Source organism: Mya arenaria, chromosome 9 (assembly GCF_026914265.1).
Source record: "Mya arenaria isolate MELC-2E11 chromosome 9, ASM2691426v1".
Lineage (NCBI taxonomy): Eukaryota > Metazoa > Mollusca > Bivalvia > Myida > Myidae > Mya > Mya arenaria.
In genome coordinates, this window is record NC_069130.1 from 5207394 (window position 1) to 5235148 (window position 27755).

The 27755-nt window shown below is 33.8% G+C and overlaps 1 protein-coding gene across 1 annotated transcript in view; it reads right to left on the minus strand.

The window, feature by feature from the left end:
• Positions 1-508: 508 nt before the first annotated feature.
• The window catches only part of LOC128246832 (lysophospholipid acyltransferase 5-like), a 30553-nt gene continuing 3306 nt past the window's right edge, over positions 509-27755 (minus strand). Inside the window, exons 2-13 of the mRNA XM_052965301.1 lie at positions 22860-22967; positions 20123-20229; positions 18661-18792; positions 17105-17212; positions 16562-16629; positions 15914-16025; positions 14118-14204; positions 11935-12101; positions 8073-8220; positions 5782-5940; positions 4137-4258; positions 509-3713 (exon numbers count right to left, since the gene is read on the minus strand). Of these exons, the coding sequence (XP_052821261.1) occupies positions 3683-3713; positions 4137-4258; positions 5782-5940; positions 8073-8220; positions 11935-12101; positions 14118-14204; positions 15914-16025; positions 16562-16629; positions 17105-17212; positions 18661-18792; positions 20123-20229; positions 22860-22967 (1349 nt within the window). The 3' untranslated portion in view covers positions 509-3682. The remainder of the gene's footprint in view (positions 3714-4136; positions 4259-5781; positions 5941-8072; positions 8221-11934; positions 12102-14117; positions 14205-15913; positions 16026-16561; positions 16630-17104; positions 17213-18660; positions 18793-20122; positions 20230-22859; positions 22968-27755) is intronic.

The window sequence follows — 27755 nt, forward strand, 5'->3', positions numbered from 1 at the left end:
AAGACCTTAACATACTGAATTAAGTATGGCAAGACCTTATCATACTGAATTACGTATGGCAAGACCTTATCATACTGAATTATGTATGGCAAGACCTTATTATACTGAATTATGTATGGCAAGACCTTATTATACTGAATTACGTATGGCAAGACCTTAACATACTGAATTCTGAATGGCAAGACCTTATCACACTGAATTATGTATGGCAAGACCTTATTATACTGAATTATGTATGGCAAGACCTTATTATACTGAATTATGTATGGCAAGACCTTATTATACTGAATTATGTATGGCAAGACCTTATCATGCTGAATTCTGAATGGCAAGACCTTATCATGCTGAATTCTGAATGACAAGACTTTATCATGCTGAATACTGTATGGCAAGACCTTATTATACTGAATTATGTATGGCAAGACTTTATCATGCTGAATACTGTATGGCAAGACAGTATCATACTGAATTATATATGGCAAGACATTATCATACATATGACAAGACCTTTATCAATTGAACAAGCTTTAATTTTCACTTATTTACAATTTTAGTCAAGAAATTAAAAAAATAGGGATAGGTTTTACACAAGTTGAGGTGTTCAGGTGATATTTAGCATCAGATTTACCCATAGAGCAAGATAGGAATCACAAATCAAAATTCATAAGTAATTTTAAAATGTATTCCAATTCCAATACATCAAGTCCAGTACTCATGAAACATTCAGTCATTTTCCTAACTCAAGTCACTTTTCTTGAATAAATAAATATGATACAATGACTTAATAATATATAAAATACCATTTAATTAATTAAATATAATACAAACCTACCATTGGCTCGAACTCCTTTGGCTTGAATTACTTGTTTCCACAAACTGGATGTAAAGGACCAATTTCTTTAAACTTAAGGTCAACAATTGTTGCATCTTAACCAAATTTATCAGTTTTGCTGGTAAGCTTTTTTATTAAAGGGCTCCAATGTCAAAAATTAACAAATATGTTAGTTGGTAGGAATCTACAAATTCCTGAGCCATTCTGACTTACCAGCTTGGCTAATATGAAAGCAAGCTAATATATATAAAATACTGATAACAGTACAGGGAATGGTGCAAGTTATTTCTATCACACAAGCTTGGCAAGCAAAAGCATTTTCTATTTTTCTTACTTGTTAAAGGGAAATAACTCTGTCAATATTTCAGCCAAAGCAATATGATTGTTATCCTTACCTGGCCCTAATTAAAGAGTCCTTAATTTTGATTTAATGATAAGTTCTGTAAAAAATCCTTTATTTTGATTTAATGATAAGTTCTGTAAAAAGATTCTGTGACTTTAAAATGAAATTATCTTCATAATAATCATGATAAACTATACTTTATTTTTTAAAATCAAGATTAAGTAAATATTCTGGCTAAATGAAATAAAATACATAAGCTGATGATTTCTTTGAGAAATTGGAGCTTGGATTGTAAATAAAACCAGCTTTCATATGAGTATCTTGACAAATTTCTGAGTAATATCTAAACTAAGGTGTTTCAGAGACACTAATCATGAATATCACAGCTATGTCTATTCCTTAATCTTTTCTCAAGCAGAATAGATAATTGTATGACTGATGAACACAATGGGTAAACAGTTGTCCAAACTTGTACAAGCCTACAACGCTTTCACTAAAAAGAAATGTTTGCTGGATATGCTCAAAGTATAATCTTACCGTACATAACTGGGCTTTTAACAATGTACCGGTATATTGCTCTCAAAATTGTTATTTAAGGAATGAATTGCAGGTTTGATGTCTTTATCGGGGTATAAACGCAATTGGGCTGGTCTAAATGTGTGGACTCCGAAGGACTCCACGCGTACTTTGACCAGCACAATTGCGTTGACATATCCCCGATAATGACATCAACCCCGCAATTCATTCCTTATATTTACACCAATAGTTCATTATTTTGTTCAAAAAACATTAAAAAAATACTTAATTTCATTTTGGATTACCTTTCAGTAATCCTTTCTGACCCATTCTGTAAATAGGACGACCCGACTGTTACTGAAAACATTTTTTTCAAATGACGTCACAATAACGCGGGAAAAGATCAACCACTTGAAATCACTTTTAAACGTAAAATTGAAACTCTTTGGGCAACAAAACGTTTAAAATATAATAACTTAGCACTTTCTAAAATGGTGATTTATATTTTACGGGACCTGTTGACACAATACAAACAATAACAAGATCAATAGTTTTCATGTATATTGTTATGCGATGAATTGCGATCCGAACATATCCGAAGATGTTGCGTTCATCAATTGATGAACGCAATTGCCTAAAGGTAGTTCATTTAAGGAATGGAAGTTGAGGTGTAAATATAACCAGATAGCAAGGGTAAATAAGCTCCCCTCATCTTCTTTAATAACCATGATCCATTCTCGTTTGTTTTACAAACAAACAAACAAAACGTCAAAATGTTGTCAAATTCTGATAATAATATATATACATATATATAATAACACCATTTGGAATAATAAAGGTACAGAAATAATAAATTATTAACATAGTTCTGTAAAATACACAATATATTAGGGGAGTCCAATTTGGTTTACCCAGCTGTGTACTCTTCCAAATATATCTCTGTTTTGTAAAGAACAATGTTAAATCTCTTATTATTATAAGCATTCAGAAGATAGACAACATCACAAAGAAAATTGAATTGCTTGGTCACAACCTAACTATCAAATTTTCAATTAAACGATGAAGCATTGCAAAATAGTTTGAAACCAAATGCTCCATATATATTGCTATGAACACTCTTTCAAAATGTTTTACAAAACCAAAAACAAACATAAATACACTTATGGAAACAAAGTTTACTAATAAATACTGACACACAGCCACCACGAAACACAAATACTAATAAAATTCTTACAGATTCTTTTTTAAATTCTTATTTACTCGCTTATGGTAAACAAAGATATCTTAAAAGAAAATCTTAAAGTCCTGATTATTTTTATTTTAAGACTGCATTGAAGATTCAACAATAAACAGGAAAACATTTTATTACTATTTCATTCTTATTTGAGCTTTAAAAATAAAACATGGAAAAGCAGCTTATATAGATCTGTCAGTCAGGCAAATTCAAACCAACAATGTTTTAAGGCGGGCTTATATGGCTAAATGAACAATTTAAAGTATAAATAAAACTAATTTTAAATTATGCACAGTTTTACAAACAGAAACATTCAAAAATATGAAAAAAATCAAAAATCAATGGAAACAACTGAATTCCAGAGTAACAGCCCATATAATCCATTTTTCCTCTCTTTAAAAAATGCATGAGTATCCGTGTATCACAAATTGCGCCATGTGTATTGCTATATGGAAATGCTGAACGAGTGGATGATATGTTGAGTTTGAACTATGTTGCATTTAAACTATGTTGCATTTGAACTATGTTGCATTTGAACTATGTTGCATTTGGACTATGATGCATTTAAACTATTAAACTATGTTGCATTTAAATTATGTTGCATTTGAACTATGTTGCATTAAAATCATGTTGCATTTAAACTCTGTTTCATTTGAACTATGTTACATTTAACCTATGTTGCCTTTAAAAATTGTTGCGTTTGAACTATGTTGCGTCGAAACTGTGTTGCATTTGAACATATTTTGTGGCATAGTCCTCAACTTGTCTTCTTGTCATCTGCGGGTTCTCTGAAAAAGAGGCTAAAGTTTAATCATCTTTATTATGGCTTAAGTGTATACACATATTCAAAATGATTCCTTTACCCCGTGCAGTTTATTGACATTCTAAAGGATATAGTTTTACTTTTTTTACAATTGATTTTATTAAACTACACCAAAATCTGTAAGAGCAGGGAAACCCCCAGAAGAAAATAGCATATTTCATGAAAAAGCATAAAAGAAAGTTTACTCTATCGTTCAACACTTGTGATTTTTTCTGAAGAGATATTTCATTGTTATAACATGTGTTATTTGTTATCAAATTATATCAATACTTTATGCTCTAAAATTATTATTTTTCAAAATTAATTATCCTTATACTGCTCCTGTGTCACATAATTAGCAACTAAATCCTTGATGTTCTGCTTGACTGCATGAAAACCAAGTACATACTTGACCGAGGCTCCGTTGGTATCACGTTTAGAAGGGGATCTGACAAGTAATCGAACTAGCAGACACAAAAAAGGCAGCACAAGAAATATCACATGGCCAACATAGTACACCGAACCATAGACCTGTAACATATATCACATGGATTATATCACATGTTCTACTGGACCAAACACCTGTAACATATATATATCGCATGGATTATATCACATGTTCCACAGAAACATAGACCTGTAACATATATCGCATGGATTATATCACATGTTCCACTGAACCATACACCTGTAATATATATCGCATGGATTATATCACATGTTCCACCGAACCATAGACCTGTAGCATATATCGCATGGATTATATCACATGTTCAACCGAACCATAGTCCTGTAACATATATCGCATGGATTATATCACATGTTCCACCGAACCATAGACCTGTAACATATATCGCATGGATTATATCACATGTTCCACCGAACCATAGACCTGTAACATATATCGCATGGATTATATCACATGTTCCACCGAACCATAGACCTGTAACATATATCGCATGGATTATATCACATGTTCCACCGAACCATAGACCTGTAACATATATCGCATGGATTATATCACATGTTCAACCGAACCATAGTCCTGTAACATATATCGCATGGATTATATCACATGTTCAACCGAACCATAGTCCTGTAACATATATCGCATGGATTATATCACATGTTCAACCGAACCATAGACCTGTAACATATATCGCATGGATTATATCACATGTTCCGCTGAACCATACACCTGTAACATATATCGCATGGATTATATCACATGTTCCAACGAACCATACACCTGTAATATATATCGCATGGATTATATCACATGTTCCACTGAACCATACACCTGTAACATATATCGCATGGATTATATCACATGTTCAACTGAACCATAGACCTGTAACATATATCACATGGATTATATCACATGTTCAATCGAACCATAGACCTGTAACATATATCACATGGATTATATCACATGTTCAATCGAACCATAGACCTGTAATATATATCACATGGATTATATCACATGTTCAACTGAACCATAGACCTGTAACATATATCACATGGATTATATCACATGTTCAATCGAACCATATACTTGTAACATATATCACATGGATTATATCACATGTTCAATCGAACCATAGACCTGTAACATATATCACATGGATTATATCACATGTTCAATCGAACCATAGACCTGTAACATATATCACATGGATTTTATCACATGTTCCACTCAACCATAGAAGTACAAGAGATTTCACATGGCGGATCACTTTACATTGACAACATTATTGTTAACTTTCAAATGTCAAATCTTATATAATGTGCACATATATTTAAATAAAACTAATAATGCTGAAATAAATGTCCTAAATTTTGTCCTACTTCAGTTCATAAGTGTATCCATGAAACCTCCACAGCAGTAAAAAAAATAAGTTAACAATGAAGATATTAACAATGTTGTTAATTTTAACAATGTGCTGAGCAATAACACCATTAATGTATGTCTTCTGTTGTTAGAGAGATAAGGGGACACAACTCAAGGAGACAGAAGTAAAAATCTTGATTTATAAACAAAAACAGCAACGCACCTGGGAGTATCTGCTCCACTTGAGGTGTACGAAGCTGACGAGGGCATAACCAACGAAGAACAGGAGCAGTGTTTTCTTCACAAACCAGACTAGAGGTCGTAACAAAGCGCCGGAGAGGATTGCTTGTAATCCAGGGAACTGTCGTATAACACCAGCCAACTGTGAAGAAAGAATGTCAGATTACAATAAAATGGAGAAAATATGTGAGGTAGCAGATTAGTGGAGAAAATATGTGAGATAACAGATAAGTGAAGAAAATATGTGATGTAACAGATAAGTGGTGATAATGTGAGGTAACAGATTAATGGTGATAATATATGAGGTAACAGATCAATGGAGTTAATATGTGAGGTAGCAGATTAGTGGATAAAGTATGTGAGGTAACATATTAGTGGTGATAATATGTGAGGTTACAGATCAGTGGAGATAATTGTAAGGTAACAGATAAGTAATGCTAATATGTGAGGTTAAAGATCAGTGGAGATAATATGTGAGGTAACAGATTAGTGAAGTAAATATGTGAGGTTACAGATAAGTGGTGGTTATACGTGAGGTAACAGATCAATGGAGTTAATATATGAGGTAAAAGATCAGTGGAGATAAGTGTGAGGTAACAGATAAGTAATGATAATATGTGAGGTTTAAGATCAGTGGAGATAATATGTGATGTAACAGATGAGTGGTGATAATATGTGAGGTTACAGATAAGTGAAGAAAATATGTGAGGTAACAGATAAGTGGTGATAATATGTGAAGTTGCAGAATAGTGGTGATAATATGTGAGGTAACAAATAAGTGGGGAAAATATGTGAGGTAACAGATAAGTGGTGAAAATATGTGAAGTTGCAGATTAGTGGTGATAATATGTGAGGTAACAAATAAGTGGGGAAAATATGTGAGGTAACAGATAAGTGGGAAAATATGTGAGGTAACAGATATGTGGGGAAAATATGTGAGGTAACAGATTAGTGGTAAAATATGTGAGGTAACAGATAAGTGGGGAAATATGGGAGGTAACAGATAAGTGGTGAAAGTATGTGAGGTAACAGATAAGTGGTGAAAATATGTGAAGTTGCAGATTAGTGGTGATAATATGTGAGGTAACAAATAAGTGGGGAAAATATGTGAGGTAACAGATAAGTGGGAAAATATGTGAGGTAACAGATATGTGGGGAAAATATGTGAGGTAACAGATAAGTGGGAAAATATGTGAGGTAACAGATAAGTGGGGAAATATGTGAGGTAACAGATAAGTGGGAAAATATGTGAGGTAACAGATATGTGGGGAAAATATGTGAGGTAACAGATAAGTGGGAAAATATGTGAGGTAACAGATAAGTGGGGAAATATGTGAGGTAACAGATAAGTGGGGAAAATATGTGAGGTAACAGATAAGTGGTGAAAATATGTGAAGTTGCAGATTAGTGGTGATAATATGTGAGGTAACAAATTAGTGGTAAAATATGTGAGGTAACAGATAAGTGGGGAAAATATGTGAGGTAACAGATTAGTGGTAAAATATGTGAGGTAACAGATAAGTGGGGAAATATGTGAGGTAACAGATAAGTGGGGAAAATATGTGAGGTAACAGATAAGTGGTGAAAATATGTGAAGTTGCAGATTAGTGGTGATAATATGTGAGGTAACAAATAAGTGGGGAAAATATGTGAGGTAACAGATAAGTGGGAAAATATGTGAGGTAACAGATATGTGGGGAAAATATGTGAGGTAACAGATAAGTGGGAAAATATGTGAGGTAACAGATAAGTGGGGAAATATGGGAGGTAACAGATAAGTGGGGAAATATGGGAGGTAACAGATATGTGGGGAAAGTATGTGAGGTAAAAGATATGTGGGGGGAATTATGTGAGGTAACAGATTAGTGGAGAAAATATTGAGGTTACAGATTTGTGGAGAAAATATGTGAGGTTACAGATTTACCAAGTTTGGCAAAGATTGGATAAGAAAATGCTTAAGTTAAAGAGCAGAAAAGACAGTGTGACCTATTGGACGACAACAATTCACATGATGTCCAACAACCCTGATAAACATATTCATAATCACTTAATCAATGGAAAGTTTTTTTGATGGATTATTGAAGTTATCTGTCTGATAATCATGAAAAATTCAGTTTTATTTATCAAAAAAATAAGTAAGTTCAAGTAAGAAATTTTGCTAATCAAAACAAGCTGCTTAAGTATGTTAAGCTGAAGAATTTTCGAGAAAGTAGGGCTACCATCTCCATATATCTGGCAAGCAATACTGGAGACACAAGTGAGTTCCTATTGTACCTGTGTTTCCCCATTGATCATAATGAACTCTAGGAAGAAGTTCATGTAATATCCAGAATGCAGCCCGTGCCACACAGCCAGGTATAACAATGTCACAACCTGTGATATCTGGACATTACCAAGGAAACGCAGACGCTTGAAGATGTACCTAAAGAAGTAATAAACATATCTTACAGTAGACAAAACAAAATAAAATTCTCAATGATGTTAGAATTAATAAGTTGTTACAAGAACATATTTTACATATATATGTGAGGAATTTATATTACTTTTACATTCAGACTTGGACAGGTACTCAGATATGGCAAAGTTGTTGTCTGCAGCCAATTGTATGAAACTGCAGCCAATTGTATGAAACTGCAGCCAATTGTATAAAACTTTGATTTGATTGGTCAGTAACAAGTTTTGGATAAGTATTGACCAATCAATAATCATTTTAGTTTACTTTGACCAAACTATGCATTTAACCAGGTTTATACAATTGGCTGCTTGGAATTGTTTTGGTTCGGTAAAATTTAGCCAAGATGATCATTGATTGGTCAATATTTATCCAATAATTACAAATCAACCAATTCCATTACATGTGCACTGATTACACTAAACATAAAAGTTGGACATGTGCACTAACTACCCTTAACATAACAAGAGCCGTCGTAAGACAGCGCGCTCGACTACGCCGCTTTGACTTAGAATACAATAACGATGTAATAATACCAAGTTTGGTCTCTTTATGTCAAAGCTAACTAAAATTATTCGATACATAAGGTGACTTTGATGCTGCACTCCTACCATCCCGCCCCAAACAATGACGCAAGTCATTCAAATAACTTGATTTCCCATTATGAAAATGTGGTTAAGAATGTACAAATATGACTTTCAAAGGAAAAAAAAATAAAAAAATCAAGAATAAAAAAAAAATCAAGGGCCATAATTTGTATTTAGGCTTTCAACGGAGTTATGTTCTTGTTGTAAGATGGTCGTAAATAATTTTGAATTTTATTAAGTGCATTTAATGAACAGTATAGAAGTTTTTTTATTAAAATCCCAACTTGCCCTTAACTTTTACTTGCCTAAAACTCTAACCTAAGTCAGGGGCCATAACTTGTATCAAGGATATGAAGTTATGTAACCTCATTGGGTGATGGTCCTGAATAATTGTGTGAAGTGTGAAGTCAATTGAATGAAGGGTATAGAAGTTATTAAACAATATCCCAACCTGCCCTAAAACTTTAACCTAAGTTCCATAGTCAATCAGGGGCCATAATTTGTATAAAAGATAATATGGAGTTATCTAACCTCATTATGTGATGGCTCTGAACATCTGTGTGAAGTATTAAGTCAATTGAATGAATGGTATTGGAGTTTTAAGTGAAAATGCCAACTTGCCCTAAAACTTTAACCTGCCCTAAAACTTTAACCTAAGTCAATCAGGGGCCATAACTTGTATTTAGGATAATATGGAGTTATGTAACCTCATTGTGTGATGGTCCTGAACAACTGTGTGAAGTATTAAGTCAATTGAACAAAGGATATAGAAGTTATTAATAAATATTCCAACTTGCCCTAAAACTTTAACCTAAGTTCCATAGTCAATCAGGGGCCATAATCTGTGTGAAGAATAATATGGAGTTATCTAACCTCATCATGTGATGGCCCTGAACAACTGCGTGAAGTATTAAGTCAATTGAATGTAGGGTATTGGACTTATAAGTGAAAATCCCAACTTGCCCTAAAACTTTAACCTGATGCTGACGCTGGGGCGAGTAGTATAGCCCACCTATTCTTCGAATAGTCGAGCTAAAAATTGGACATGTGCACTAACTACCCTAAACAAAAGTTGGACATCCAAGTTTATCCAAGTTTTGCAAAATTGGCTGCTGATTTCCAACATGGAAGAAAACTATAATGATGATAAACTATGCTAGTTGAAAATTAAACACATAAATTATGATAAATACGAAGGTAGTTTTTTAAGAAATATGTAAATAGTCAGACATTTGTATGAAATTTAAAATTTGTTGCAAACTTACAAAATGTTTATACAAGCACAATTTGAAGGTTATGGTTTTACTCATATTCAAATTTACTTTCGTGAAGTAATAGTTACTGTACCAACAACATGTGTGTTATTGAATTTGTACACAAGCGCTTCAGGAGTGGGTGATGTAACTGTTTTGTACAATGCTGTCAAGGACACTTCTCAATAATTAACATGAAGGATAAGTGAATAGCATTTGCTATGTATCCGCATCCTAGTTACTGAACGGTTAAGCTCTGCCTACTTGGAATTGTTCCAATATAGGAGTTCATGTAAAGGCACAAAGGAAAACAGTCTAAAACATGGAACACATTACAGTTAGTTACCTGGCCATCCAGTTGTACATGGAACACATTACAGTTAGTTACCTGGCCATCCAGTTGTACATGGAACACATTACAGTTAGTAACCTGGCCATCCAGTTGTACATGGAACACATTACAGTTAGTTACCTGGCCATCCAGTTGTACATGGAACACATTACAGTTAGTTACCTGGCCATCCAGTTGTACATGGAACACATTACAGTTAGTTACCTGGCCATCCAGTTGTTGGTGTTGACATTACAGTTCCTTACCTGGCCATCCAGTTGTTGGTGTTGACATTACAGTTACTTACCTGGCCATCCAGTTGTTGGTGTTGACATTACAGTTACTTACCTGGCCATCCAGTTGTTGGTGTTCACATTACAGTTACTTACCTGGCCATCCAGTTGTTGGTGTTCACATTACAGTTACTTACCTGGCCATCCAGTTGTTGGTGTTGACATTACAGTTACTTACCTGGCCATCCAGTTGTTGGTGTTGACATTACAGTTACTTACCTGGCCATCCAGTTGTTGGTGTTGACATTACAGTTACTTACCTGGCCATCCAGTTGTTGGTGTTCACATTACAGTTACTTACCTGGCCATCCAGTTGCTGGTGTTCACATTACAGTTAGTTACCTGGTTATCCAGTTGTTGGTGTTCACATTACAGTTATTTACCTGGTCATCCAGTTGTTGGTGTACACATTACAGTTAGTTACCTGGCCATCCAGTTGTTGGTGTTCACATTACAGTTATTTACCTGGCCATCCAGTTGTTGGTGTTCACATTACAGTTATTTACCTGGCCATCCAGTTGTTGGTGTACACATTACAGTTATTTACCTGGCCATCCAGTTGTTGGTGCTCACATTACAGTTAGTTTTTTTACCTGGCCATCCAGTTGTTGGTGTTCACATTACAGTTAGTTACCTAGCCATCCAGTTGTTGGTGTTCACATTACAGTTAGTTACCTGGCCATCCAGTTGTTGGTGTTCACATTATAGTTAGTTTTTGTTTACCTGGCCATCCAGTTGTTGGTGTTCACATTACAGTTAGTTACCTGGCCATCCAGTTGTTGGTGTTGACATTACAGATACTTACCTGGCCATCCAGTTGTTGGTGTTCCCATTACAGTTAGTTTTTTTACCTGGCCATCCAGTTGTTGGTGTTCACATTACAGTTAGTTACCTGGCCATCCAGTTGTTGGTGTTCACATTACAGTTAGTTACCTGGCTATCCGGTTATTGGTGTTCACATTACAGTTAGTTACCTGGCCATCCAGTTGTTGGTGTTCACATTATAGTTAGTTACCTGGCCATCCAGTTGTTGGTGTTCACATTACAGTTAGTTACCTGGCCATCTGGTTGTTGGTGTTCACATAACAGTTAGTTACCTGGCCATCCAGTTGTTGGTGTTCACATTACAGTTAGTTACCTGGCCATCCGGTTGTTGGTGTTCACATTACAGTTAGTTACCTGGCCATCCGGTTGTTGGTGTTCACATTACAGTTAGTTACCTGGCCATCCAGTTGTTGGTGTTCACATTGAAGCCAGAGATCAGCTCACGGAACGTAGCTGACGACTCAAAGGTGTAAATATGGGCATTGGAACAGCCGTCCCACAGAACATTGCCATTCTTGTCTTTTCCGTTATACGTGAGACCAGTCAAAATACAGCTACCTTCCTGGAGAAATAAAGAAGTTTGAACTGAAATGATTAAATAGATTCTTAATTTCACCATTTTTCTACATATGGTTGGGAACTCAAGGCCGTAGGTCCACTCATTGAAACAGTCAAAATACAGCTCTGGAACTACAGTTGACACAAGTAAAAAGTTTTGTAATTTTTTAACAACCCTTGATGATATGTTAAAACATAAGAAATCTTGAGCAACCCTGATGATGTTTAAACATAGGAAATCTTAAACAACCCTCAATGATATGTTTAAACATAAGAAATCTTGAACAACCCTGATGATGTTTAAAAATAAGAAATCTTGAGCAACCCTGATAATTTGTTTAAACATAAGAAATTTTGAACAACCCTGATGATATTTTAAACATAAGAAATTTTGAACAACTCTCAATGATATGTTTAAACATAAGAAATCTTGAACAACCCTGATGATGTTTAAAAATAAGAAATCTTGAGCAACCCTGATAATTTGTTTAAACATAAGAAATTTTGAACAACCCTGATGATATTTTAAACATAAGAAATTTTGAACAACTCTCAATGATATGTTTAAACATAAGAAATCTTGAGCAACCCTGATAATATGTTTAAACATAAGAAATTTTGAACAACCCTGATGATACTTTAAACATAAGAAATCTTGAGCAACCCTGATGATATTTTAAACATAAGAAATTTTGAACAACCCTGATGATATTTTAAACATAAGAAATTTTAAACAACCCTGATGATATTTTAAACATAAGAAATCTTGAGCAACCCTGATAATATGTTTAAACATAAGAAATTTTGAACAACCCTGATGATATTTTAAACATAAGAAATCTTGAGCAACCCTGATGATATTTTAAACATAAGAAATTTTGAACAACCCTGATGATATTTTAAACATAAGAAATTTTGAACAACCCTGATGATATTTTAAACATAAGAAATCTTGAACAACTCTGATGATATTTTAAACATAAGAATTTTTGAACAACTCTCAATGATATGTTTAAACACAAGAAATCTTGAGCAACCCTGAAGATATTTTAAACATAAGAAATATTGAAGAACCCTCAATGATATGTTAAAACATAAGAAATCTTGAAAAAGCCTCAATGATATGTTAAAACATTAGAAATCTTGAACAACCCTCAATGATATGTTAAAACATAAGAAATCTTCAACAACCCTCAATGATATGTTAAAACATACGACATCTTGAACAGTACTGGATGATGTGCATAAACCTAAAATAGGAGTGCAGATAACTGCTAATGTGTGCATCTGTTAGAGAATCAAATTTATCACCTTAGTGCAAGAATGTGATTCTATTTTCATATGTATTGAGTTCTGGCATTAGGGTGAGGCAATATAGTGGAGGAAAGGCTATTGGTTTCTGGAACATTCATGTTTCACAACTGTGAAAGCAATTGTTGCATAATTAGCACTATATTAGCATGTGAAGTCCTTCCCACTCCATGTGGTCTCATCTATTTCTGTCATTCTTGTTGTATTTCCATATTGTCTAAAATCCATTGGAGGTATTTCAACTAATAGTATTCAATACTGTCCGTTAAATTTCTTTATTTACATACATTGCATGATTTCTTCAGTATCTATTTCCTTAATATATTATTATTATTTGTATTCAATAACCACCTTAGATTTAAATAATTTTAAAAATAGAATCTTAGTGTTTAGTTTGAGCTGCAGAATTAAGGGGGCTAGACACCAGATGGTCCAAAAATTGTTAAATACATTATCTCCTAAAAAAAACCCTAGAATTGTCAATTGAGCTAGAATAAGGCCGATAATACATAATTCTACATGATTACGTACAATAATAAATGAAACAATCATGTTGCTGTCTCATTTGTGTTTCTCTGTTTAAAAAAAGCACACAATGGTTTCCCAGTTTAAATCATGTCATTGGTAAAAATAACTTAAACATAAACAAAATGATGATGCCAATAAGTGGAATACAGTAAAATAGTAGTTCCCATACACAATCACATACCCCTATGAGCCAGACTCCGACATATTTGCTGATGTTCAACTTTCCCCACACGAGAATGTACGCACACTTGGCAAGAAAACTAAGATTCTGGAAAAAAAAAGTAAAACATAAAAATAGCATAACATCACACAGCAGCACAACCATGATATTATCAATGAACTTTTCAAGCTAAAGGAAAGTGTATTTGTTTATAATCTGCAGTTCATGACACCATAAACTCCTCCCATGATTTTCAAATCTTTGACAGTTTTAACAGATATTTTTGACACGAAGTACGATAAAGTGCAATTTTTCATGATTTTTTTTCTGCATTTTCATTTGCAATGTTGCAAAGAAGCTTTATAAAAAAAATTAGGCAAAATATTTCTTGGTTACTTCACTATTTAAAAAAAGGGCTCTAAGATGTGAAGCATGTTAAACAAGAGATGTTTGTCAAACATTATGCCCCCCTGAGCGCCATGTTGTCACGATTATTTGGACAATTGAATGAAATATGCATGGACTGAAATGACAGCTGATTTGTCATTGACACTGGATGCCTTTGAGGCAGTTTTAAGATTATGACCATTCAAAGTGTGAAGATAGTATTAGTAGGTACGGTTTTTAATCATGTTCAGATGATGACTGATATTTGCAGACAAAAATGTATCCTCTTAGCAGCAGGGAAAAAGTCAATATGACGAAATGTTAATGATGAATATAAGTTTTGACCATGACCTTTGACTATATGACCTCAAAATCCATAGGGGTCATCAACTGGTCACCCCCTCCCTTAATGTCAAGTTTGAGGGCCATAGGTGCAGCCAGGCATTGTCAAGTTATCACACAGACAAGCTTTTTGCATTCAAGGTCAATGTGACCTTGACCCGATGACCCCTAAAATCAAAAGGGGTCATCTACAGGTCAGGCCCAACCTCCAAGTCAAGTTTGAGGGCCATGGGTGCAGGCATTGTCGAGTTATCACTCGGACAACCTTTTATCATTCAAGGTCAATGTGACCTTGATCTTTTGCCAGATGACCCCCAAAATCAATAGGGTTCATCTACTGGTCAGGCCCAACCTCCAAGTCAAGTTTGACAGCCATGGGTGCAGGCATTGTGGAGTTATCACTCGGACAACCTTTTATCATTCAAGGTCACTGTGACCTAGACCTTTGACCCTACTGGTCAGACCCAGCCTCCATGTCAAGTTTGATGACCATAGGTCTAGGCATTGTTGAGTTAACACTCGGACAAGCTTTAAAATCCTTTTACCATTTAAGGTCACTGCGACCTTGACCTTTGGACCGATGACCCCCAAAATCAATAGGGGTCATCTAATTATCAGGCCCTACCTTCAAGTCAAGTTTGATGACCATATGTTCAGGAATTGTTGAGTTATCACTCGGACAAGCTTTGGTCTACCGACGGACCAACGGACGGACGGACGGACCAACCGACATGTGCAAAGCAATATGCGCCTCTTCTTCGAAGGGGGGCATAAAAAAACAAACATGAAAACCAGCCCCAGCCTCACCTAGTGTGTTAAATGGTCAAGTTGGTAGTATAAGTTACAATTTGTAAAAGGTCAGTCTATATGTAATCATAATACAAATAAGAACATTTAATATACATTTCAAACATATAAATAACTGCAACTATAGCCCTGATTAAATGCAATATTTTTATGAAATATCAATGCTGCCTTGTTATTTCTTACATTCTTCATACACTGATGTAAAACATCATCATCATCATCATCATCATAAAGTACTAACTGTTCAGATACTAACTACAAGTTGAATGTCATATACTTACATGAAACTGTTGGGACAGCATGTATTGGTCGGTGAAGAATAAGGAAGACATTGCCTGGAATGTGGCGATGTACCAGACCCCCGCCAGTAAACGTTTGCCGGCCTCGTACAAACTGGAAATAAACACCGATTTTCAACTTAATGTAGGATTTGGTATAAGCTTATCTGGGCAAGTACTGAGTATGAGTTTTGTAAAGGTTTATTAGCCCGGGGTCAAATTTCTCAAAACAATGCATTACAAATTTTAGTATCTTATTTCATTAAAGCTTATTCTTTTATCTAGAAAAGATTTTTGGGAATTTTATCAAGCATTATTTTATTATTAAAAAGTGTGTTAGGAAAAGTAGTTCACAAGTACTTGTGAACTATATTCTTATTTAACAGCCAAGACAAGCAAATATGCAGCCTATTGAATAGAACTCAAATAAAAATCAGTTTGGTTTAATGGCTCAAATGTTACTTGATTGGTCAATATGTATCCCAAAAATAATATTACCCAATCAAATCATTTAAATGTGCAAACTAAACCAAAGATAAGCTATAGACAACAGCAGCTGAAAAGTAAGGTCAAATCGTATAATCCAATCAACAATACCAAATCAAACATCTGGAATTTGAATCAATGAAGAATGACATAGATTTGACATACTTGTTGGGTGGTCCCTTTTGTTCCGTGTATTCCCCGTTCACAAATGATAGGTAACGCTTCATGTTAAACTGGAAAGTTTAAAATAATAAATGTATGTGAAGTTTTCAAAGTAAATGGTTTATATGTTTATCATTGGTCAAATTAGCGGAAGCCTGCACTGGTTAAATGATTTCACGGTTGCCCAAATGCTTGGTTTTGTGCAGCATTGCTTGTTCAAAGATGAAATGCCAAGCAGTAGTATATGAATTCAGGTTTTTTCATCCAAGCGACTAATTCGATGACTGGTTTATTTGTATGAAAGTTGTAAAACAGCCCTTCCGATATCAGACTTATTCTAAATTTTAAGACTTCTGATACTTTTAAAGAAAAAGATGTAATGAAAATCACGATAAAACATTTTTTATTTCATAATTTGTGAAATCACGTTTTAGTAAGTGATTTAGCTAAATGAAAAAAAAAACATACTTATGCTTGTACTACTTAAGATTTTTTCGAGAAATGAGGCCTGGCCATAAGTTTATACAAATTCTTTGATACACATACAGTTGGTCCCACAAGAAATCCCCCGAAGTAGTACACATGTCCCAGAAGCTCCAGCAGGCTGGGGGATTGATACAATGCCGTCTTCTTCTGGTCTACTGATAACTCACTCTGAAAATATATTTACAGTTTCAAGTTATTAAAAAGTAGTACAACCAGAACATTAGAAGATGGGGTAGCAGGGGCAGCTGGGGTAGCAGTGTCCGCAGCTGCTGCTCCAATATTTTGAGGAGCCATGAAAAATTAAATTTGCCTTTTTTTTATGCTATTAAGGTGAAAGACTGTTTGGGTCCTTGAAACAAGAAAATGTTTACCAGTTTCATATAACTGGTGTCTGGTGTAGGTCACCTTGGTAACAGAATACTGTACACCATCCATAATCTGTAATACCAAACTCCTCTCAAGTTTATGACCTGGAGTCTAGGATTACTGGCCATAACTGTGAATGTGTTAATTGCTTAAAATGGCACACATAAAAGACACATGCAAATAATTAATACTAATGTCTCATATTCTGCCATCAAAGGTAAGTAACTTCCGTAACAATCAATGTCTTTAGATGTATAGTATATTTATTTTAATATTTTGACAATTAATTTAATTGTTTAATAAACACCAAAAAAAACAAAAACATAATGATCTTTTAATTAAATATACCCCGGTATTCAAGACAATCCTCATAAACTCTGTATATCTAGATTCATTAACAAATATATCAGCTTTACTTCTGCTTAAATATTTAAAAGCCAAAACAGCCTAGCAATTTTACATTCCAAAAATGATCGTTTGGTGAAAATCACCCTGAACAACGCTCATTTAACCCTCAGCACACTATGATGTCAGAGTCAGGTATGGGCCTCCTTCAGCCTTCATAGAATTGAGTGCTTAAGATAATCAAATATGTCCTTTGTTTTGTTTTAAAACTGATTATGTGATAATAAATACATAACATATCTGGCAGTTGAAACCCAAAATTATGTCTGATGTTTTTAATTGATTTAACTATGCATTTAGCATCAAGCTGATCATGTAAAAATACATGTACCCGGTATGTTTGCACTTCAATGTGCCAGTAGACTTTAACAATCACCATTGCACTTTATTAACTGAAACCAAGGTTTACATTATATTTTCCAAAAATTACACATGGGTTTAAAATACACTCCACGTAAAAACGTTATCTGTAGCTGAGAGGGTCTGTGGTTCAATCACCATTTTATCACTGATTAATACTGGCTATAACCCAAGAATGGTAAATGGCTCTCAATCACATGTACATAGCTGATCTTAAAGCTATGCATAATAATGCTCTTAGGTAGAAAATCTCTACAGAGCTCATGTTACTTGAATGTAATTGTGATACAATTTTTCTTATAACCTTCACCTTTATTGTGTGATATACTAACTCTTTTATTACAACTTCCTTCCTTCCATTGTAGAAATATTTCGCTGTGCCTGTGATACATGATACTTGGTCATAATAGAGGTGTAAAATAAATCTAAGCTTTATATTTGATTAAGTTATTAGAGCTCTGTGCTAACACTTGTATTACCCGTACCTCTTTTTTCCTTCCATCGTAGAGGTCGAACATCGTGCCAGTGAGACGCAGAGTGATCACGCAGTGGGGAATGGTCCAGGATATGTCATAACCATCTGTTGTCATATTGAAATAGCCTATCAGTAGATATACCTGAAATGAAAAACACAAAGTGTTTTTTTCCACCTTTTTGTAAATGCAGCCACGGCTCATTGAATTGTAAAACCCACAAAATACCTATTTATTAGTAAAATTGTGAATCAAAGTAAACCTTATATCTAAAACCAGTGAACTAAGCAAAGCCCCTTTCAAGTTCATGGACTAGAATAATATATCTGAATTAATGTTGTTTCTAAGGATTGTGAATTTTTTCGTCCATTATTTGTGAAAAAGTATATTTTGGGGGGTTGAAATGGGGCCGATAAAAGAAAATGCTAACATGTTATGAGAGTCTTTATACCTTTTAAACTTCATCCGAAATATTGCAATATTAAAAGGTTTCCGTATTACACACTGTGCTTCCTGATTCCGTATCACAAAATAGCCTACTGGACATTTATGAAATTTTATGGGAAGGGAAAAGGGCATTGATTGTTAAATTTAAATGGGTTTGTAAAGAAACCTTTTGGGGCGATTCATTAAAAATGTACTTCAACAAAGGATTAAAATAAAATGAATTATACTAGGTTAGTCAGTGGAATACACTTCTCGTTCCTTGCATAAAGATTCATACGGACTTTATGCATGCAACCTGAAGTGATAAAACCCACAGATCAACCGCTTAAAGCTGCACTCTCACAGATTGAAAGCTTTTTTATTTTTTGTCTTGGAATGAGCCAATTTTTGCAAAATTGCATGAAAACCAGTTATATAAGACTGCTGACAAAAAATTAGATCACAGGTTTTTATATTTAAGTTCGAAAATTGATGTTTTATGCTGTTTTCTTAAACCGTTGTTCAAGGCATAAAACATTTATTTTCGAACAGAAATATGAAAATCTGCGATCTGATTTTTTGTCAGCATTTCTTTATCATTGTTTTGCAGATATTTACCCCAAAAAATTCTCTTTCTAAGCCAAAAAATTAAAAAGTTGTTAAAACTGTATATCTGCGAGAGTGCAGCTTTAACATAAAACTCGCAGATTGATTGATTAACAGAATACTTCATAAGATTTGGTTGAGGTTCAGGACTTAGAATAACTTAAGATAGCAGCTGAGTTAATGCGGAAACTATGACAAATCAAGTCTGTAGTACTAGAAATTGATATCAAACTAGAATCAAATATGTGCCCTGCTGAGAGCACCCACTTTATTTCAATATTGATCAATTTTTACAACTTAAAGGCCATTATTTTTGAGTGAACTGTTCAATATTTTACAAAAAAATACTGCAATACAAGGTATTATCAAGCTATATGTTCTCCCACTTTGGCAATGTTAAAGTGATTTCTAAAATATCCCTGCATAGGAACTGAATACTTACATTGTTGAGGATGAAAGCTGCAACTACACCTGATGCCGATCCACCCAGCAATCTGATCAAGAGCCATACCAGTACAGTGTTGGCCAAGGAATGGACTGTAGTCAAACCTGTAACATACATGTACAGATGTAGTACAAAACACCTGCAGCTAACCCCCACCCCCAGCAATCTGATCAAGGGCCATACCAGTACAGTTGTTGGCAAAGGAATGGACTGTAGTCAAACCTGTAACATACATGTACAGATGTAGTACAAAACACCTGCAGCTAACCCCCACCCCCAGCAATCTGATCAAGGGCCATACCAGTACAGTTGTTGGCAAAGGAATGGACTATAGTCAAACCTGTAACATACAGATGTAGTACAAAACACCTGCAGCTACCCCCCCCCCCCCCCCCCACCCCAAGCAACTAATCAGAAGCCATACCAATACAGTGTTGGCCAAGGAATGTACTGAAGTCAAACCTGCCAATTACATATATGTAGAATTAACACCGCCTGTAAGTGTACAATGTTCAGTCTAAAACATCTGGCTATATCTGCACTGTCACAGCAAGCTCTGATCAACAACCATACTTAAACAGTGCTGACTTAGGATTGTACTAAGCTAACACCTGCAGCATACAGATGCTAACACCTGCAGAATACAGATGTAATAAAACACCTTGGTCATACATTGCTGAAAATAAACTTGGCTGCATCTGCAAATGTCCCAGCATGTTCCCTGATAAACTGTCACAACTTAGTACAGTATTGGCCAAGGAATGCTACAATGTTAGTACTCACAGCAAATTACAGGCCCCAATAAATAGTAAAAATAATAAACCACATTCTATCATCGAATATGTTGATTAAAACCAAGGAAAAAATATTCTACTGCCAAAAATGTAATTGAGTTCAACTAACTGTTGAACAATTTCGTAAGTATATTTTTTTGCTCTAGAACAAGTTTTCTTTGAAATATTGAAAAAATCTGTTTACGACACATTCTATAAGAAAATATGTTTTAAAAAAGTATTTAAAATGCAATATATTTAATCATACTATGTTTTTATGTAAATAAAATAAGTTGTGATTTGAAGCTGCACTTTTTTTCCTTGAATAAGCATAATTTTGTGTAAGTCTCTGAAAACCAGTGATATGAAACTTCTGAAAAAAGATCCCGGGGGCCGTATTCAATACGCATCTTAGTGAATATTTTCAACTTAGTGAGAATTTTGTAATTTTTGACAACAGTTATTTTAAAAACCTGAAACTTTTCATCTGATTTATTCATATGCATATATTGTTTAGACCATTTTTTTGCTTATTTTCATAATTTTGGTGTACAAACATTGTTCATGTTCTTAAAATTCAAATTAGAAAACAAGGCATTTTTTCACAAAGTTGAAAATTGTAACTAAGATGCTTATTGAATATGGCCCCAGATCGCAGTTTTTAATATTTACTCTTGAACATTGATTTTTTTTACTAAAAGCGTTAATTATGCTGTAAAATTTCAGCAGTTTTCCAAACAAATGAGATCTGTTCTATTGTGTGTTACCCTATAAGACTGATTTAAAAACACTGATGCCAAAAATAGCTGATTCTGAGACAAAAAAGAATAAGTTGTCAAATCGGTCAATCTGTGAGATTGCAGCTTTCATAGAAGCCCAGTGATCAAATCTGCACAAATGATTGAACTTGACTGTGTGTAAACAGCTGGCCACAGGGAAACTAGAACAATAAAACCATGAGGAAGTAACTTGTAAATCATGAAGTGAAAAGTCATTATACTGCATGAATAGCTTGCTATGTGGTTGTGAAGTATGCTAAATAGCCGATAATTTCTGAGATGATAGATATATCTCACTGTGAAACCATGTCATCATGACATATATATATATGTATATATAGAACATAACTAGCTTTTATGCAAGATACAGAGATACCTACTTACTTTTTATGCACTTTAAAAAAAAACTTAAAATCTCTTGTCAGAAAGTGTGTCTTTTTAATTTCCTATTTTGATAAATAAACTACATGTATAGTAATACTTCTAAAATATATTATTTTAAACTCCATTATATTGCTGCAAACTATGTCCGTGCAATTTGCAAATGTTGCAAAAAAAAATTAATGTTGGAAAGTTTGTTTTCCCCTAAATAGTTGTATGGGCATTATCTGTGTGTCATATTAATCTGAATACTTTAAGATTTTTTAAGTATATTTTTTTAATGTTTGGATTGTGGCAACCATTTTTAAACACACAAAATATTATGTTGTTGCAACCCACAAGCTATTACACTGGTAATGTTACAGCGTCAGAACACAATGTACTTAAATAAGTCATTATCATTAATAATGTCCCCATCACGAAATAACATCATTACATATTTTTTATATATAACTAACGTAATAACTTGTCATGAAACAACATAAATAAATAGCATTGTAAATTGTGCACGTTATATAGCAACATTTAATGTATTTATGGCTTCATTTATCACAAAATCAGTGTTCATGATACGAAAAGAACATCATCTATTCTATGTGGTCATTCACTATGAAAATAAATTATTATAAGCTTGTTTACTGAATTTAAGAGAATTTTTTAATGAATTTGGTAATAACTAAATAAAATTTTAATAATCATATAAATTTGTTGCAAAATCCTCTATACATGTATACATGATGAATGGCCCGGCTGCTAAGGAAAGAAATATAAATGATCATATTGATGTTTAAAAAAGCTTACCAAAGTTGAAGTAGCCCAGGGCCAGGCCTGTAGCAATGAAGAACAGATGTTGCGCTGTAGGGGACTTTCCGTGTACGAACAGTCGATAGGCGAATGCCAAGGGGTACCCTGAAACAGATTTTTCAACATTACCGTCATTTAAAGAGGGACTCTTACTCCCAAATAAGATTTACCACAATTAATACGAATGTTTTAATATACCAAAAAGGATGAATAAATGTTGAAAACCATGGTTCTTATGAAGGATACCGAGTTTAATATGAAATAAAGGAGCATAAAACACGGTATTTTACTTCATGAGACAATAGTAGATAACCGTAATTTTTTTAGCCCTCACCAACCATTTAATATTTTAAGGTTTTTAGCTATTGAATTTATACAAGGCCACAATTGTGTTATCAGTAATTTTATATTTCCCATCAATGCATTATTTAGTTAGTAGTAAAAGTTTTATCACTCAAAATATATGTTTTTTATAGATGTGTATGAATAAGAGTGTCACTTTAACTTCACTAGTAAGTGTTCAGCTAAAATCTGAAATAATATGATAAGCAGACTTGACTGTTAAATTATTAGCAGAGAATAAAGTGCTGCAGACCTACATGTAATATCAATGCCCATCTTCCTTTTTTCATTTGAAAAAGGGACATAAATTGACAAATATCAAAGCCAGAGTTATGGGCCTTGCCATACATACATGTGTACATAGTAGTTTGCCTCTCAAAACATGTGTACCAAATTTAGTATGAAAGACTTCAATGCATGTAGAGTTGTGGCCAAGGTGAAAGTTTTGCATAATGCTGATAACAAGGCTATGATAATGACTCTTTTTTCAAAACAGAGGACCTGAAATTAGCTCTAACTTTGAGGTTTCTTATTCAATCTAGGATAGAATTAGTGTCTAGGGTCAGTGAGGTTAAAGCACAAGAAAGTTGTATATAATTTTATTTTGAGACAGAATTATTACTGTCTAATGTCTAATGCTGAACCCTTGAATTGACTTTTGGAACATGAGTATCAACTACACATCAAATTATGCCATCGCCTTATTCAGTATATTTTGTGCAGATGTGTTGCACTTGAGAGCAAAAATTGAAGTATCTCGTAATAGAAAAAATTATATATTTGCCAACTGGTACATGTATCGAGCTTATTTTCCTAATTTTTTGTTGGTCAGTCTGGAGTAGTTAAAAAGTTATCATACTTTCAATCACAGTAGGGCAATCTGTTGCGGACACTACACACATACATTGTTATGCATCTATTTTTTTCAGCTGTAATCATTAACCAGCACTTTTAATTGTCTAATCCATTGAAGAAACTCATTTGCCAAATATAAAACCCAACTTGGTGGTTGTTTATTGATGGTTTGTGTATATTTTGTTTATTTGGATGTTATTTACTTCTTGCGAATTATTTTAGTTGTTTGTCTACATTTATTTATTTCTTTAAAAAGATGGCAGGTAAACCTGGGCTGTTCATGATGTCAACTGTAAAGGTGTACTTATAAAAACGAAACAAAACATTTGAGGTGTTAAGCTATGCATTTATTTGAAATTAAAAGAATATCAATACCACTATTTTGTTGCGGACACTACAGTTTGAACTCCAGAAATGTACTTGTTACAAATAAAGTTAAATATGTATTTGAGAGATGTTTTTGTTAAATTTTGTTTAAGTACATTTAAACTCACAGCAAATTTTAGACCTATTTCATGAGCTTTCATTTGGTGTTTATCAATTCATGCATATTGTATCATGAAAAGACCGAAATATTTTTTTTACAGAATCAAATTTATTTGGCTTAATTATCGCATTCTGTCCAAAGTGCTTCCTCCAGAGACTATTCAAACACCTATTTACCAAATAGAAACAAAGTGGAGAAGGCAACTTTCAACAGTAAAACTGTAACAAAAGTAATAGAAACATACATGCCATGTTGCGGACACTTCACATTTGAACGCCTAACGCTAAGGAACTTGTATCTGGAGAAATAACAATATTTCTTGTACATAACTTTTATCTTTATTTTTACAAGTTCAAAACACATGTACTTACATGTTTTTATAACAAAATTGAGAAAACAGTAAAGAATATTTTGTAGAGTAGATTGTAGACACAGATTTAAAGTATTCCTCGAGAGATTCAGTGTCAGTCTTTGTTGGTTTCTTTGTGTTAGGTTTTTTTTCACACAGGAAGTTGTTGATACTTTCAGCGACTAGTGCTGCATTGCAGCAGATCTGGCAGAGGCAGCATCTTTTATTTGTTTCACTAACTTTTCTCACATTATTTGGCTTTAACAGATAAAATGTTGTTCGGCCAATTTTCTTATATGGGCTTCAGTTATTGTTGCTGTCATGATAAACTTTGGCTGGCATTCTTTTGTCACATCTTTCTTATTTGGAATACAGCGGCTTACTTCTCCTGATATAAAAAAAACAACTCTTTTACCACAGCTTTTGTTTCAGCTGTTATCTTGCCTGCTTTTGCTGTTCTTACTCTGTTCCTCCACCAGCATTTGTCTTTCAGTGTTTTTGACCAAACGCGAGTTTTGAATTGTATTCCTCCGTCTGCAGATAGAGTTGGGATCTCTAATCATAGAAGTTCTTGGGGTTTACCTATAAGTTTATTTTTATTTGTTTTATTGTTAAGTTTCCTCAAGTTAATGCATTCATTGTTGGGATAAGAGTGACGTTTGTGCACTTAAACTGGTTTAAACCCCCAGTAAATTTACATTTTACTGACTGTTCCAAGGCAGTACCTAACAATCCTTGATAAACATACCTAGTTATATATATATATATATATATATATAAAAAATTTGCTACTGAGTTTGTTTCTGTAGTTTTTCGCATAAATATTCACCTGAAATGTTGTTTTCTTTTTCAGTTTAGTTGCACTTTCATTCACATCGTAGGCTAGTGTTTTTCTCGAATGGCATGTTTCTTTTCCCTTTTTTTGTACTTTGACTTTGACCTACTGGTGTACTATTCAGACTAGATACAGTTTCCAATACAGATTCTCCAATGGCATCCATTCCTCTTAATTTTTGGAGAAGTAAGAATCCCTTTCTCTTTGAGTAGCTCATTTGTTGATGGTGATGTAGCTAGTTTCTCTACCAGTCTTGCTCTTTTTGCCGGTGTGGTTGGTAAGATCTCTTTGACTCATTTCAAAGCACAGTGTTCAGACCACCTGGATGTGAAGGGAAATTTTGCACTTCTGTTGTTTTCCTTTACTCCATGAATGTTCGTGTTATTTTGAGTTCCTACTTGATTGTCATTTGCTTTCATTTTCAATTTGTACATTTCTAATGGGTTCTCCTTGTTTTGTGCTACTTTCTTTAAGCTTTAATCTCAAATGCCAATTTTGTGTTCTTAACACTGCTCTCTGCTTTCTATTTTCTGCTTGCTTCTGCTTTAGTGATATAACCATCTTTATGACTGTACTGTTTTTGTTGTTATTTATTGTTTTATGTGTTTTCTTTTGCTTCTTTTTTAGCCCTATATCTTTGTATTTCCTCACACTTTTTTTATCTTCAGTTCCCTTTTCAATGTTTCAGTATTACTAGCGTGTTCTTTATGTTTCAACCGTTCACATTTCTTTCTCTATCTTTCTGTTTCAACTGTTCATGTTTATTTTTTTCTTGTTTTAACTTTGCATGACATTTCCTACATATCTCAGTGCTATATTGGTTAATTTTTTCATTTTTTGTTCTGCAACGAAATGAAAAACGTGATAATAAGCACCGGACAGTTCCTGTAGTGTCCGCAACAAGCCCAGAAAACAAGATACAGCTGTACATAGTATTAATTGTTCTTATAACATATTTTGCTGTTTTGAAAGGAAGTACTTATAAAGCTTTTCACTACAGTACACTTTCAGAGTACATAGCATTTCCAAAATATTGTTCCAGGATTAACATACAAAATATTCAAATTTTGCATTATGGGCCTGTAAATCAGCCTTAGATTGTTTACTTCATTCTGTTTGCTGTTTTATGATAAAAATGAATTGGTTCTAAATATTTACAGCAAAACAAATGATTAATTAACACTGAATTGTATAGAAATATACAGTTGGACTTTGCGTTGCGGACACTACAGCATTGCGGACAAAGACATTTATCTGCTGTAACCTAATGATTCAATGTAGGGAGAAGATATTTGGTATTTTTGTTTGTGTGTTTATGCCATTGTTGAAGAACAGTAAGTGCCCTCTGTAAATAAACTGTAAGAGTGTTGTCTGGAGCACCGGTTGCGGACACTACACATTTTGGATGTTTGAACTGACCAAAAACGAGAAAACAGAACTTCATTTTATCAACCGCAATTGTTCTCATTCTTTGTTTTTATCAAAATGCATATGTTATTCATCCTTTAGAACATATTTAAGATAAAATTATGATTATGTTTATGTATAATATGTCATGTTTTACAAAAGAAGGTGAAAAAAAGTAAAATGCATAACGAACGACCGGTTTAACATAAATTAACATTACTTGAAAAGTAATCGTCCGATTTTGGTAAAATAAAAAACATACTGGGCACAAACTTTTTTTGGAAAAGGGAAATTTACAAGCTTATCGTATAAAATTGCCTCAATTTTATAGATTTAATAATGAAAAATATCATTTTTCTGAGTGCAACAGCATAACGATGAAAAACATCTGATTTTCACCACCAATTTTATGTCGTACAACATACATACCAAATATAGGGATGTTATACCTTGTTGTCGAGCTAAATCCATCCTTCAGCTACATAAAAAACACTGTTTCAAAGTGAAATTTTCAGTAGTATCTTAAAAACATAAGTATAACAAAGCTTCATTCTGTGTGCGCAAAATATACTGAATAAGGCGCAAGAGATCAGAGAAATGCAGTTATTTCGGCGCATA